Genomic DNA, 14,658 nt, shown 5'->3' with positions numbered 1-14,658 from the left:
TGTCCCTGTGCCATGACTCCATGCTCTCAGAAGGCTCATTTATTATTTTATGGTACTGTATTATATTAAAGAATACTATACTAAACTATACTAAGGAATCCAGAAAGGATACTTAGGCTAAAAGGCTAAAAAGATAATGTTAAAAGGCTAAAAAGATAATAATAAAAAGCAGTGGAGAAACCACCGCTTTCTATTTCATAGGAGCCCTAAAATATAAATTTTAATGTGATATTGTTGTGATATTTTAATGTGATATTTGTTAAATACATTTGCTGGGCTCCTCTGTGGCTCTGAGCCCTTCTGGGGGATTTGGGATCAAAGGAGGATTTCCCTTTCTGTGATACACTGAGTTTCTATCACAGAAATTCAACTGTTTCCTACCTGTGGAACATCCTTTTGGTGGCATTATGACAAAATACTGACCTTTGAACCTCTCATCTTTTAGCCCTCTGCATTCCTGGGCCCTGAAGGGGATGTGATAAAAAATGTTGAAAGGGGAACCTTAAGCAATGTTTTGTTCTTAAATCCCCATCATTTTTAAGTGGTGTTTTAGAAATCTCTACTGTATTTTAAATGAGTTTGTCAGAGTGTAATTACCACGAGCAAGGTAAGGAACTCATTTAAACACTGCAACTGTAGTGGAGAATCCAATTTTCAGAAATCAGTGGAAATTGTAATTGGAGTCATTAAGCGCCGCCGTCGGTAATTAAGAGTCAGGTTTTGACATTTTGGGCTCTGTTGCTAATTATCCGTGGAGAGGCCACAAAAATGTTGTTTTTGCTGAGCATTTTGGGGCTCCCTGGGCCTGTGCAGGTGCTGGCCACGCTCACACAGCCCAGCGGAGCCTTCACTGCTGCCTCCTCTTCCTCTGTGTACAAATCTTATGTTTATTTTCCTGTTAAGAACTCTAATTCTCCAGAGCAATGGCATTTACATGGCTTTTCTCTTGAATTTAGTTGTTTTCCCAGCTCCCAGGTGATGCTGCCTGGGTTTCCAGCATGGGAGCTGAAGTGATGGTTTTGGGTTTTGTGCTTTTGAGCTTTTGCAGCCACCAATGGGTTTGTTTGTGGGTGTAATCTCCTGCTCTGGGCTGGAGTCTGTCGGGACCTCCCGGTCTCAGCACAAGCAGAGTCCAGCCAGAAAGTTTCCTGAAACATTTTTAGCACTTTGGCCATGCTCATTTCTTAGGAAAATATGGAAACCCCTGGCAGTTAGGGGATTTGTGGGTAAAACAAGTGTTGAACTTTTGGCTATGGTGGGGTTTTTCCCAAACTGTGCTTCCCTTCTCTGACCTCTAAAGGTTTCTCCTGGCCTTGTTCCTGATGATGTTTGGTGTGAGGGATTGGTGGGATGGATATTCTTGGGATTTGTTTGTGGTTTCTGGATGCTGCCCTGCTCAGAACACCCAGCAGTGCCTGGATGCTGAGGGGCAGAAGGCAGGGAAGCAACTGGGGCAGGATGGAGCCAGCATTGCCAGCTTTGCTGGGCAGGATGGGGCCAGCATTGCCAGCTTTGCTGGGCAGGCAGGATGGGGCCAGCATTGCCAGCTGTGCTGGGCAGGCAGGATGGGGCCAGCATTGCCAGCTGTGCTGGGCAGGCAGGATGGAGCCAGCATTGCCAGCTGTGCTGGGCAGGCAGGATGGAGCCAGCATTGCCAGCTGTGCTGGGCAGGCAGGATGGAGCCAGCATTGCCAGCTGTGCTGGGCAGGATGGAGCCAGCATTGCCAGCTGTGCTGGGCAGGATGGAGCCAGCATTGCCAGCTGTGCTGGGCAGGATGGAGCCAGCATTGCCAGCTTTGCTGGGCAGGATGGAGCCAGCATCGCCAGCTGTGCTGGGCAGGCAGGATGGAGCCAGCATCGCCAGCTTTGCTGGGCAGGCAGGATGGAGCCAGCATTGCCAGCTGTGCTGGGCAGGCAGGATGGAGCCAGCATTGCCAGCTGTGCTGGGCAGGATGGAGCCAGCATTGCCAGCTTTGCTGGGCAGGCAGGATGGAGCCAGCATTGCCAGCTTTGCTGGGCAGGATGGAGCCAGCATTGCCAGCTGTGCTGGGCAGGCAGGATGGAGCCAGCATTGCCAGCTGTGCTGGGCAGGATGGAGCCAGCATTGCCAGCTGTGCTGGGCAGGCAGGATGGAGCCAGCATTGCCAGCTGTGCTGGGCAGGCAGGATGGGGCCAGCATTGCCAGCTGTGCTGGGCAGGATGGGGCCAGCATTGCCAGCTGTGCTGGGCAGGCAGGATGGAGCCAGCATTGCCATAGTGAACTCTCCTTGCCAGGCTCTGTCTCAGCCCCTCTGCTCCCTGTACAGGGGATCCTCCTGTGGCCCTGTTCGTTTAGAAACTTCAGGTGGATGCATGTTGTCATCAGATTCCACCTGTACCAATATTTTTCCAGTACATTCATGGTCAGAAATCTTGACAAATGCAGCAGTTCTGTGCCGTGATATTGGAGGCATCTCTTCTGCTTTGGTTTTGGCACAAGAGAGTTTTCTGCTTTGTTTGCTCTAATGAATTCCAGCAAATGATGGACTCTTGTAGAAGGGATATATTTTTCCAGAATAACTTCAGTTGTATTCTAAAAAAATTAATCAATTGTTGAGATATTGTTCTTCTCTTTTTTTTTTTTTTTTTAATCACTTCTTCTACCATGATTGGGGAGAGGGAATTGTGTTCAATAACTAGGTAATGAAAATATTGGCCTTCCTTGCTGGGAATTCCTCATTTTATATGAGGACTGCCCTCCCCACACCAAGGGTCTCTGTCAGTCAGGTTGGCTCTCCTGGCTGTGGGGATTTCAGCATCTCTTCCTCTTTAGTCCTTTCTATGCAGGAGTGTTGTCCCATGACCAGATTCTCCCCTGAAGTTATTTTAGAAAAGCCCTAAATTGTGATCAGTGGATGTGTTCCTGTACAAGTATCACATGGACACATAAATATATATATATGGATAGTAATGTTAATGGCATCTCAACAGCTTAGAAAGCAATTAATTCACTTTTGAGCCAGTGTTTTTGCCTGTGTGGAGTGGGAGTTGTTGCTGACATGTGCTGGAGTCCTTCCCTTGCCCTTCAGCTGCTGGTGGTTTAAACAAAAACCACTTTCCTTAGGAGTGTGTCAGAGGAGCTCTGTTTTGGAAAGCTGTTTGCTTTCTTAAGTCCATGTGCACATATGTTTTTCTCTTTATGGTCTTGGGTTTCAGTGGTGTTTAAACCCCATTTTTCAAAACTTGAGTTATTTAGAAGTGAGATTATTGTGCGAGTCTCTTCAGTGTTTGTGGGGAAAATGGAATGGAGTGGTGTGCTGCCCTCTGTTTACCACCCTTGCCCTGTTAGCTTGCTGAAGATGTTTTTGGGGCTGAAAACTCAAAATAAGAGATGGAAATGGATAGAGAACTGTCATGGTCTTTTGTAAACTGCATAAGACTCTCCAGATGTGTAAGGGCTGGTGTAAACCGAGGCTGCGGTAATTTTGAAAATGAGAAGCCGTCCATGCCTGCAGCACCTAGAAACCCGATCCATCAGTTTTTTGTGGGCTTTGGAGCATCTGGAGCCATTTCCTGATTCTGCAGGAGACTTTGCTGATTCTGCAGGAGGCTCGGTGAGCAGCTGAGGGCTGAGTGCGTGCTGCCTGTGTGCCCTGCAGGGTCCCTGGTGTGCAGCAGTGCAGCAGCAGCGGTGCAGCAGCAGCAGTGCAGCAGGGCTGTGTGAGCCCAGCTCTGGCTCAGGGCTGTCTGGTTGGTTCCAGAGGGAGCCACAAGCATGTTTTTCTCCCCAGGCTGGCGTTCTGTTTGGTTTCTCACGTTCCCCTGCTCACTCATCCCTCCTCCCCATCGCTTCCCCCTCTCCCGACTGGCACACAGCACCCAGGGCTGGCCCTGGCAACCAGAGAGATCCCCAGAATTGCTGTTCTGGGGTGGCACGGCCTCTCTGGGGGCTCCCGGGGGCACGGCTGTGTCACTGGGCCGGGTGGGACGGACAGAGGGGCCAGGGATGGACGGGCTGTGTGCGGGACAGGGAAATGCCTTTGCAGCCCGAGTGTCCCACGTGTGTCACAGTGTTTGTGCCTGGCACCTGCCTGGGCTGCAGTTCCTGCTGGATTCCAGGGCTCTCCTTCCTGGAGCACGTGCTGCTGTTTGTTCTTGTGATAGGCGGCACGGGAAGTGGTTTAAGGTTCTTCTGGAGTGTGGCTGTTTCTCTGTTCCCTGTCTCTCCATCTCTGTGTTTGGGACGTCACTGCGTTCCCATTTTACAGATTTACAGACAATTGTTCAGTGGTCATCTCTTGCATTGCACTAAATAGTTATTGAGTTATTTGCACCCATCAAAGCTTTTTTGCCAAGATTACCTTTCTGTTGCTTTTGGGGGGTGTTCTGCAGCCTGGTGTGCTGTTCCGTTCCTGATTATCAGCTTCATTTTCCTCCAGATCTTTTTCTCTAGCCATCTATATTTAAAAGTATCCCAGGTAGCTCATATATATTTTTATAAAATCTTTCCCTAAATGTTTTTTTGCTCTTGGTGCAGACTCACAATGAGGAGTTTTAGATAACTTGATTCCACTCCTACATTTTGTGCACGACTTTTATCATTCACAGTTGCACTGGAAGTGTAAGTACTGTCTTATAAAATATGAAATAATCCCAAATGCTCTCAGTGTGCTTGGGTTTCAAATGGCTTTTAGGTGCTAGGAAGAATGATGAGTTTATGCTTGGTATTTGCAGCCCTGCAAAGAACAGGCAGGAAAACTCTGCTGGACACAGGGCTGGAGCCATGGAGGGCTCTGGCATTGTTTGCCACGCTCACCTCTTTATTTTTGTTTGAAATTTCCTTTCCCTGCAATTACTTATGCTTGATTGTTGCAATTGATTGCAATTGTGAGAGCTAATTTTAGTGCATCAGTCTGACAGTGGAAGGCTGCCAAGTGTTTGTGTAATGGAGGAGAACAACTGTGCACAGCGTTTGGTGTGGGGTGTGCTCGTCTTCCTTTCTGCAGCCAAATACCAGCAGCCAATCCGTGGGCTGATCAATAGGAATATTTTATATATTGGGAATATTTGCGCATAGCCAGTTTTCTCCACCAAGAAAATTCAGCCTGCTGTGGAAGCAGGAGAGCACTTTACAGGGGACAGGCTGATTTTATTGCCAGGATGAAGTGGCCATTGCCTTAGCTTTGAGATGAATAACCAACCTGAGTTCGCTTTTTAACTCTGTGTGATGGAGCAGAGAGCAAAGAGTGTTGCTGCAGCCCCAGGAGGCTCATCTGGTGTGTTTATCTGGTGGAGCTGAAGAGTAGCACATGGATATATGGATCTGGGCCCTTGGAAAATGTCAAAATTCCAGGGACTGGCAAGGAGGGGAGCTGGAGTTGCCACAGGGTGAAAATGGAAACTTTGTTTCTGAGAGAAATATTATCTCAGGGATAAATTTGGCTTTTGCATCCACATTTTCATTTCTCCAGGATTCAGGATAGACTGAAGTTAGGCTGCTTTGTAGTTGGGCTTCCCTCCTTTTCCCCCTGGATTTGGAGCAAGAAATGTGAAAGGATAGAGAGGACGTGGAGATGGCAGTGGTTGGTGCTTGAGCCTTTTTGGGACAGTTGTTAGATGGATTGAGAATGGATGCTGAAAAGGAAAGCTCATCTAATGGATTATTTTTGGTGCTGAAAGGATGGGCTCTCTGCAAGATCAGATCCCAGAGCTCAGTGGAACTGGTGTTCTCTCTCTCCCACGGGTTTTTGGTGTCTCCTCTCGCTTGGGGTTTTTTTTTTCCTGTCGTTCCAGTTGTGATTTATCTCACATGCTTGTTGCAAAACAAGCTGCCATGATACCAACATTGGTCCTGGTTATCCCTCCAGAGTTATTCACAGATAGAAGTTCTGGCAAAGGCAGAGACAATGATGATGATGAGAGGTGGAGGATCCACCTGCTTGAAATATCAGTTCATTTTTTGTGGTGTCGTTTTGGGGCTTTTCAAGTTCAGCTTGGTGCCATATGGGTTTTACTTAAGGACATGGTTTGTCCCTGGAAAAATGTCTTGAGAAAGGATGGAACAGTTTAAATATGTTCAAGACAATTAATTAAACTGCCTTTCAATGCAAAGGGAAGGAGAGGTTTTACCCAAATTAAAGCTCCAGCCTGGTGAAACATTTTGTCTCCGTTACAAAAGGAGCTCCGGTACATTGCTGTGCAGCAAGGGATGAGCCAAGTGCATCTGAGAGGTGTGGGAGTGACATTTCAGAGCCCACTGACAGCCTCCTTGTCAAACTGAGCATCATCCCTCTGGTGCTGCTGGCTCGGAGCTCCTCGCTGTGCAGGGCAGGATTGCTCCTCTGGAAAATGCCACTGGGAGACTCGGGCACCTTGGGCTGGGAGCAGGCTTAATGAAATAGAAATACAATAACAATAAAATAAAAGGTTCAGTGGGAACAGCCTGCCTGCAGAAATCAGCCCTTCTTCCCTGCCAGACAGCAAAGGGAAGAGCATGAAGCGTTTTTTGAGCAGTGGTGCCTTCTCCATCCCGCTCTTCCAGGTGCTGCAGTAACTGCACGTTACCCTGTGGTGATGCTCCTGAGCCTGAGCAGGTGCAATTTCCTCCTTCCTCAGAGGAGGATTGGCAGGGTAGAGCATGGAGAGGGACCTGTGGGGTGCTGTGTGAGCTGTGCTGGCTCTGAGGAGGGAAATGCCATGGCACGGGGGCACAGGGAGCTGCCAGACCTGTGTGCTGTGCTGCCAAGTGAGCAGCTCCAGCCTGCATGGTTGTGTTTACAGGGAGCTGACAGAGTGGTGGGATTGTGTAGGTTAGAGGAGCTCTCTGGTCCCACCTCCCTCTCAGGAAGCACTCAGCAGCGTTCCTGTGTGTGTGTGTGTGTATAAACAGAGATCTGGTGCTCGCTGGCACCTCCCTGCGTGCTGCTGTGCTGCTCCCAGAGCAGGGCAGGGATGGGGCTCAGGAGGAGAACGGAGGGGCAGGCACTGATAAAACATTCCTGCTGATGGAGCTGATGGTGCAATCGAAGGCCAGAGCCATGGACAGGACCAGGAGCAGTGAGGAGAGGGCAGCAGCACATCAGAGAGGCTGGCTGGAGGGCAGAGCTGAAGAGAAAACGGAGGGCAGGTTTCCCTCTTGGGTGTGTTTGATGTGCAGCTCCTTCAGGAGCAAATTCCACTCCTGTGGACGCCAATTCAGGGCAGGGAGGGCAGGGGAGCCTGGTGGGCCAGGAGACAGTGCTGCAGGGCTGTGCTGCTCCATGGGCTGCTGCAGAGCCCCCAGTCCGGGTTTTCTGTCACCAAAGGTGAGGAGTGTCACAGTCACAGGAGTCTGCAGCCAGGTGTGAGACAAACCCACTCAGCACACACTCAAAGGCTGCTTTATAAACTTTTCTCTCTGGGAAAAGTTCCTGAACTCTGCAGTGCTTGGGGAGAGGGCACTGCAGGGATCAGAGGGGCCTGCAGGCAGGACAAAGGCTGGGCTGTTGGCTGCTGGCAAAGGCCACATGGACAGGGAGGAGGAGGAGGAGGAGGAGGAAGAAGGCATGCTGGAGGGTGGGTCGGGGTGGGTGAGCGCTGCAGCAGCCCCACCTCAGCCCAGCCAGGGGCTGCAGGGTGGGGAGGGGATGATTTCCAGAGGAAAGAGCTGGGATGGTTCTCAGGAGTGCTGCAGGGTTTTGTTTCCCTGCAGGGTGAAGCTGTGAGAGTTCCTGGGAATGGCTCCTTGTAAGCCAAAGCAGGAATTGGCCTTGGAGGGGAGGAGAGGAGGAACTCCTGTGAGAGCTTCAGTGGGGCTGCCTGTGACCTCTCTCTGCTTCCTTGGCCTGTTTTCCAAGAAAATAGATATGTTTCCAAACATCCTCGAGTGGCAGGGTGGTTTTATTCCTTTTAAATGACTTTTTAGTGCCCCAGACCCGAGCTGCTGTGGGTTTGGGCAGCCTGATTTCACTGACACATCTGCACAGGAGTCCAGGGCCACGTGGAGTTGGGGATTGATTGCTGATTTTGATTTTTGCCATCTCTCTTTGTCACACGTCACCTCTGCAGCCACCAGGATCCTTGGGAGGGTGCACAGCAGCTCCATGAGCTTTTCCCTCCAGATTTGCACCAAAACCATGAGAAGCATCTGGATATCACCCCTTTGCAGCCTGAGCTGATTTCTGCCCTGGTAAAGCCACGAAGAGATAAAGCAGTGGAGAGCTGAGAGCTAAATCTGTGCTGTACAAATGCTGGGAGCGCTGTAATAGGATTGCTGAGCTGGAGTTACACGTTTTGCAGGGTGATACGGGCTGTGGAGCCATGCTTAGATCAGGGACAGAACTGGGGATTTGCAGCACTTGTTGGGATGCTGGGTTTCCCTGTGAGCAGAAAAAGGGAAGAACAGAAAAAGGGAAGAAAAGGCTTTTGTAGATAACACAAAACAGATCCCTGGGAAGGCTGGAGCTCCTGGGGCAGAAAACATCAGTGCTCTGACCTCAGGGTAGCTGGGTATCACAGGTTGGGTTGGGAGAAGGATTTTGCTGTCTGGAGGAGGATATTTTGGGCTGAGAGAAGGGGTTTTTGGGTTGGGAGAAGGATTTTGCTGTCTGGAGGAGGATATTTTGGGCTGAGAGAAGGGGTTTTTGGGTTGGGAGAAGGATTTTGCTGGCTGGAGGAGGATTTTTTTGGGCGCCCACCAGTGTTGGGTGCACAGGTCCCGGCTTCATCCTGTGTGACTCCACCAAGCAGATGTCTGGGATAATGGCTGCATCCAGTTGTTGGTGAGTTTTTGGATGAAAATCCCTTTTTTTTCTGGCCGTGCCTCTTCTTCCCTGTGAGATCCTGGAAAATTTAATTTTCCATAAAAACCTGGAAAATTGTGCTGGCACAGGGGATGTGCAGCTGTGACCCCAAATCCCTGCTGGGGTGCATGGGGGTCCCTGCAGGGGTTTGGGACATTATTTGCTGTTTGCTGTCCTGTGACCCCAAATCACTGCTGGGGTGGATGGGGTCCCTGCAGGGTTTGGGAGGAGGAACTCACGTTGGGTTTGGTGGATTTTGGAAGTGTTTTTCTGTGTGGGGTTGGGCTGCTGGCTCCTGGCAGCTCCCTCCCCTCTTTCCCAGCTGGATTGTCCAAGCCAAAGGCCATTGCCATGGAATTATGGATGGATGGATAAAACAGAGCAGGTGTTTCCTCCCGGGGTTCAGGTTACCAAGCCCAGCAGGACATTCCAAGTTGTTGCATTTTAAATTCCCTGATCCCCAGGAACAAAGTGATTTCCCAGCTTTGGAGGCTGACATTGCTCACAGGGATTACAAGGTGTGTTGCTGGAGCCCTGGGCACGGATTTTCCTTGTGGAAATGGATGTTTTGGAGAGGGTTTAAGCCCCAGCGCAAGCTGCTGCTGCTGTGGAATGGAAATTGCCGTGCGGGTTTGGAGCAGGGCGTGTTGGAGCTGGCTCATTCCTTTGGCAGATGTCTGATGCTGTTACATCACGCCCAGAGCTGCTCGGTGGTGCCTTGGCCAGGGATGCCCTGCTCTTCCCATCCCCTGGTGTGGGGGAACGAGCATTTTCCATAAGGAGCTGTCAGCAAGCCCTGGGCAGGGGGAGAGCCAGAGGAGATCTGTGCTGGATGGGAGCTGTCAGTGCCCTCATGCTTCCAATCCTGAGCACTCTGGGGGTGATATTTGCTGGGGATCAGTGACCTTTCACTGCTTGTGCAGGCATTCCGGGGATTTATTTCATAAATACATTAATTTTGCTGCCTGAGACCTCTGCCAGTGCTTCCAGGTTGTTGTTCTGTGAGATCCACACTAACCCCAATTCTGCTGAGAGCATTGAAGTGGGAGCCAAGCTTTGTGTAAAGCTGCAGCTCAGGGGCAGGGGTACAGCTAGCTGAACCCAAGGGCTGTGCAAAGAGATGCTTTAGAGCAGGGAAATGCTGCCTGCAGGGAAATGCTGCCTGCAAGGAAGGGAAATGCTCCTGCAGCCCTCAGTGTCTGGGGCTGACCCACGGCGGAGCGAAGGGAAACTGCCTCAGTTGGCTTTTGTGGCTCTGGCAAATGCAGTGAGGAGCAATTTGGGTTTGAATTAGTGCCCCCCTGCACCAACAGGCCGAGGTGTGTCAGTGATAGCAGCCTGGCTGCTGGGCTGTGTTTTTGAGGTGTGTTTCTGAGGTGTGTTTCAGGGGGTCACAGCGGAACGTCTCTGTGCATGTGGGTGCTTCAAGCTGAGCTTTGGATTTTCTGTTTTTATTCCAGGAGCCCCGTGGGACAGCCAATGTTTCCCTCCGGTCCCGATTGCTGCTGTGCTAGCCTCATGTGAGTAATGCTGGGGTGGATTTGGTGAAGGTGTGTGTGTCTGCAGCTCCTGCTTTGCTCACCTGTCCTGGGGCAGAGCCCCCAGCCTGCAGAGCAGGAGGAGAGGTCCCTTGGGAATAAAACAGGGGTTTTTTGGGAATAACAACATCCAGGCTTCTTGGAGATGCAGAGGGAAATGTTTCTGTGAGAGCCCCTGCCGGCAGCTGCATGATTTATCCAAGTCCAGGAATGTTTACAGACCACGGCAGCACTAAATGGGGACAGTTGGTCGCTAATCTTTGCAAAGATGCAGAAGTGATTAAACAGAAGGATTCCCTGGGGCAGCCTGGAAGGTGCAGCACGAGGGTGACCCAGAGGCTGCTCTCTGGCCCCTGCTCCTGCCCACATTTCTGTGTGGTCACTGCAGATTGCTGCCACTGCCCCTTGCTTTCCTCCTGGGGATTCTGTGTGTGCTGCCCCTGTTGTGGCCTTTCAGACCAATCTGTGTGTGTGCACGGCTCTGAATTGCACTGACAGGGAGGACACAGGGAGTTTGGACAGCACAGGGGAGAGGTTCTGTCCTTCAGTGCCTCACCATTGACCACAGTGCCCATAAATGAGTCTCAGTCCTCTTGCCCTGTTGTGTTTGGGGTTTTCTTGCCTCTGTGCTGCCTTCTGCCCTTGCTCCAGACATCAGGGTATGGTGTGTTTCCAGCCACACAAACAGGAGCTGCTTTTTTGTTCCAGCGTAAGTTATTTTTTTTCCAGCCCAGTGGTTTTGTAGCGCAGAGACAAAAACAGAAGAGAAAAACAGGATTTAAAAAGATGTCAGCATCATAAAGGAAGAGGGATGACACCAGAGGATGAAACTGCTCTATCATCAGAGTGAGCGTGCCCCTGTGTGAGCGTGTGGCAGGGCAGCCAGTTAGCAGGAAATGATAGTGAAACTGGTGGTATTTCCAGTCTCCCAGGGGAAAGCACATGTGCTGTACAATGGATAATGAAATGTTATGGTTTTTATGTCTAATGCGTTAATTCTGCCAGGGCAGTAATCCCAAGGTTGCAATCCACGTTTAAGTTGGAAAGATATGCACAGGCTTTTATTGAGGACATAAACTACAGTGCATTTAAGGCAAAATAGCAGGAAGATGGGAGAGCTTTCCATTTCTCTTCCCTTTTCTCTGTTGTATCGAATACTGACTTGTGCCACAGGGGCTGCTGCCCTGAAGCCTGGTGCTTCTTCCATGGCTAACACAGAACTTAATCCCTTTTTTTTTTTTTAATTTTGGCATTTGTGAATGAATTTGTGGTGTTTTGGGAGCCAGGCTGCTGGAAGGGGCAGGCAGGATGTGGCAGCCCTGCTGTGGTCGTTTTTGGAGAGCCCTGGGGAGGAAGGAGCTGTCTTGGAGCCTGTCTGGCTCTCTTGTTTGTCCCAGCAGTGCCATCAGAGCAGTGCAGGAATAGATGGACGCCCTTGGTTTAAGCTGTCCTTGCCCTCTGTGGGGCTGTGCTGCTTTGCTGTGGCTTTTGGAGCTTCTCCTGCTCCAAAAAAAGCTGATGTCCATGGGCACACCTGCTGTAAGGACCAGGAGGAAGAGGAGGCTCCTCCTGGAGAGGCTCTGGATCCCCTGATGGGGAAGGTGCAGGAGACATCGTCAGCTTTCCTGTGCCTTTCTGCTTGCCAAGGGGTCTCTGCAGGGAGCTCTGAGCTGGTGTTACTGCAATGGGAGGGAGGGATGCTCACACCCTGTGAGCTGGCCTGGCCTCAGCTCAGGCGGTTCTGCAGAGCCCCAAAATGAGGAACAGGGTTATTCCTGTCTGGGAGTCCCCTCCTGTGCCCAGCCTGGCTCTCTGGGGGAAGTGGGCCACCCTATCCAAGCCATTTCTGCAAGTGACCCAGCCCAGCATTCCTGGCATGCCTCAGCACACTTCTGCTTTTGGGCAATCAGTGCAGGCCCTGACACTGAGCTGGTCTGTTCCTGTGCAGCAGTGAGGTCTTGTTCCCCCTGCCCATTTATTGCAGCTTCAGTGCAGCCCCTGAAATGGAGCTGGTCTGTTCCTGTGCAGCAGTGAGTTCTTGTTCCCCCTGCCCATTTATTGCAGCTTCAGTGCCTCTCAGCACTGCCCTGTGCATTAATCACGTCTGTGTGCATGTGGGGGACAGAATGAAGGGAAAGGAGCTTTGCTCACAGACTTGCACAGGGCAGGGTGTGCCCTGATGGCTCTCAGAGCCTCTTAGAGCTGGAGCAGTGACAGCAGGCAGCGTTGCAGTCCCCCTCCCAAATGTTGTGTTTAATCCCAAAGCTGGCTTTAGCACTCAAGTCACAGACAAATACTGAAAAGCCTCATAAGAAGTAGGAGGAGCAGGCAGGACTTTAAAAAAAAATAAAGTACAAATGAGGAAAAGCAATCAGCACTTGTGGAACTACTGTGGTTTTCAGAATGCGAGGCTTTTGCCAGTAACAGGGAGCAGGCCTGTGCCCTTGAGCTTGCTTAAGAAGTTAATCTGTGCATGAACTCTGAGTCTTGGGCATCGCTCAGAGCAGCGGTGGCTCTCTGAGCCTTCAGCCTCTCTTTTGCACAAGTAAGAGGGCAGGATCACAGCACAGCGGTGGCACTGGGAGCTGGGGGCTCAGGTGAGACCCTAAAGCAGCCCTTCCACAGGTGAATGTGTCGGTCAGGGTTGCTCCAAAAAGTAGCTTGGGACAAGGTTTAAGAGGCTCTTTTTCTTTTAAGTGTGCTGGTACTAAAAGACAGCCAAAGGCTGCAGTTCAGAGAAGATGCCTCCAGTTGCTCTTTGCTTTCCTTTTGCCCTTGTTCTGCCTCTGCTCTCCTTGCCCTGCTGGCCGTGGTGAACATTAGTTGTTTAAAGGTGTTCCCTGGTGGAGATCTCTGCCTCATGGGTGGCCCTGGGCATTTGGGAATTGTTTGGGAATTGAGCTTGGGGTCACTGTGTCAGTCAGGGAAAGGGACATGTGGGGTCCTGCCAAAGCAGGATCAGCTCTGGGACCAAGCCAGGCTCCTCTCCAGGCAGGGCTTGAAAGCCTCCCAAGGATGGAGCAGGCTCAGCCTCTCCTGAGATCCTGACCCCACCTCCCTTTTTGCCTGGGGTGTCTTTGGGGGGGAGATCTTGGTGAATCCCTGCTGCTGTGCCAGCGCTTCCCTGTGTCCCACTGGAACATGGTGCCTGGCAGAGGGCACAGATGGGCACAAACTGTGCTTTGAAATGCGAGGTTTGCTCCTCCTGAGCAGCACAGCACTGGCAGACAGACACAGGGAGATGGAATTATGTGGGATGTTGTGGCATGGCTTTGAACGAGGGGAGGACGAACAGGGAGGGTTGAAAATCAGCGTTTACTTTCATGGGAAGCTGTGTTGCTCTTTCAATTAAATGACTTGATGGGAGTTTTAGGAGGGAAAAAGCCCCCTGAAGGCAGCTCAGAACAGGTGAGCAGGCAGGGAGGAGCAGGGCTGGCAGTGAGCTGCAGACAGATGTGGCCAGTCCAGCTGTGCCAGCTGTGATGCTACAGCCCTGAGTCAGCTGTGACAGGCAGTGCTGTGGCCCTGTGGGCAGGACTGAGGGGCAGATCCCTGCTCCCCCAAGGGCTTTGGTCAGGCTGTGAGAGGCTCAGGGCCCCTGGGAGAGCTGTTAACAGTGTGCGCTCCCTGTGCCCTGCCCTGCACCGGGGAGGTTGAAACCAGGTCAGGCCTGCTTTTCATTGAGGTGACATTGAGGGGCGATCTGTTGGGTTGTTTTTTTTCCTTTTTAAACCATCTGGCTGTAATAGAAGAGATAAATTGGAGCTTGTTTTCTAAAAATGAGAACACGTGCAGTGGAGCAGCATCTTTTATTTTTGTGCAGGAGCTCCTGGGACACCTCCAGGATGGGCTCTCCAACCCTCCCTGGGCAGTTCCAGTGCCTGAGCACCCTTTCCATGGGGAAATTCCTGCTGTGTCCAACCTGGCCCAGCCTGAGGCCGTTCCCTCTCCTCCTGTCCCTGTCCCCTCCTGGCAGGGACATGTGCAGAGCCACAAGGGCCCCCCTGAGCCTCCTTTTCTCCCTTCCCCTCTGATGTCCCCTCCCAAATTGTCCCAATTCTGCCCAAACTGAGTTGTTTTATTCCATCAGGGCAGTGCAGGAGATGGGGATAACACTTGCCCTGCAGAGCATTGTGTAAGTTAATTTGCTGATTATTTACAAAGCACATCAGAGCGCTGCTTCAGTTGTACACGGGGTTGTGATAACACCTAGTTAGTAATTCTTTATGACACTTCATTTTCTTTCTGCCATAAATATTGGCCTAATGGAGGGACGGCCCTGCCTGTGCTTGGCATCCCAGCGCCTCAGAGGGAATGAAAACAGCTGGATTTGGTTTGTAAATGGTGCCTCTTTATCCCAC

General features: G+C 51.0%; 1 protein-coding gene across 3 annotated transcripts in view; it reads left to right on the top strand.

Moving 5' to 3' along the window:
* Positions 1 to 14,658, top strand: part of TIAM1 (TIAM Rac1 associated GEF 1) — a 143,732-nt gene that overhangs the window by 24,773 nt on the left and 104,301 nt on the right. For all 3 annotated transcript variants that reach the window (XM_054270207.1, XM_054270203.1, XM_054270204.1), the window contains exon 2: positions 10,220 to 10,279. Coding sequence is in view for 1 of the 3 variants with exons in the window: in XM_054270203.1 (XP_054126178.1) it covers positions 10,220 to 10,279 (60 nt within the window). In the remaining 2 variants the exon portion in view is untranslated. The remainder of the gene's footprint in view (positions 1 to 10,219; positions 10,280 to 14,658) is intronic.

The sequence above is a fragment of the Melozone crissalis genome, unplaced genomic scaffold, assembly GCF_028551555.1.
Source record: "Melozone crissalis strain CALT ecotype California unplaced genomic scaffold, PUWL_Pcris_2 ptg000009l_1, whole genome shotgun sequence".
In the NCBI taxonomy this organism is placed as follows: Eukaryota; Metazoa; Chordata; class Aves; order Passeriformes; family Passerellidae; genus Melozone; species Melozone crissalis.
Note: the sequence above shows the minus strand (reverse complement) of the source record. Positions and strands in the feature narration are given on the sequence as shown.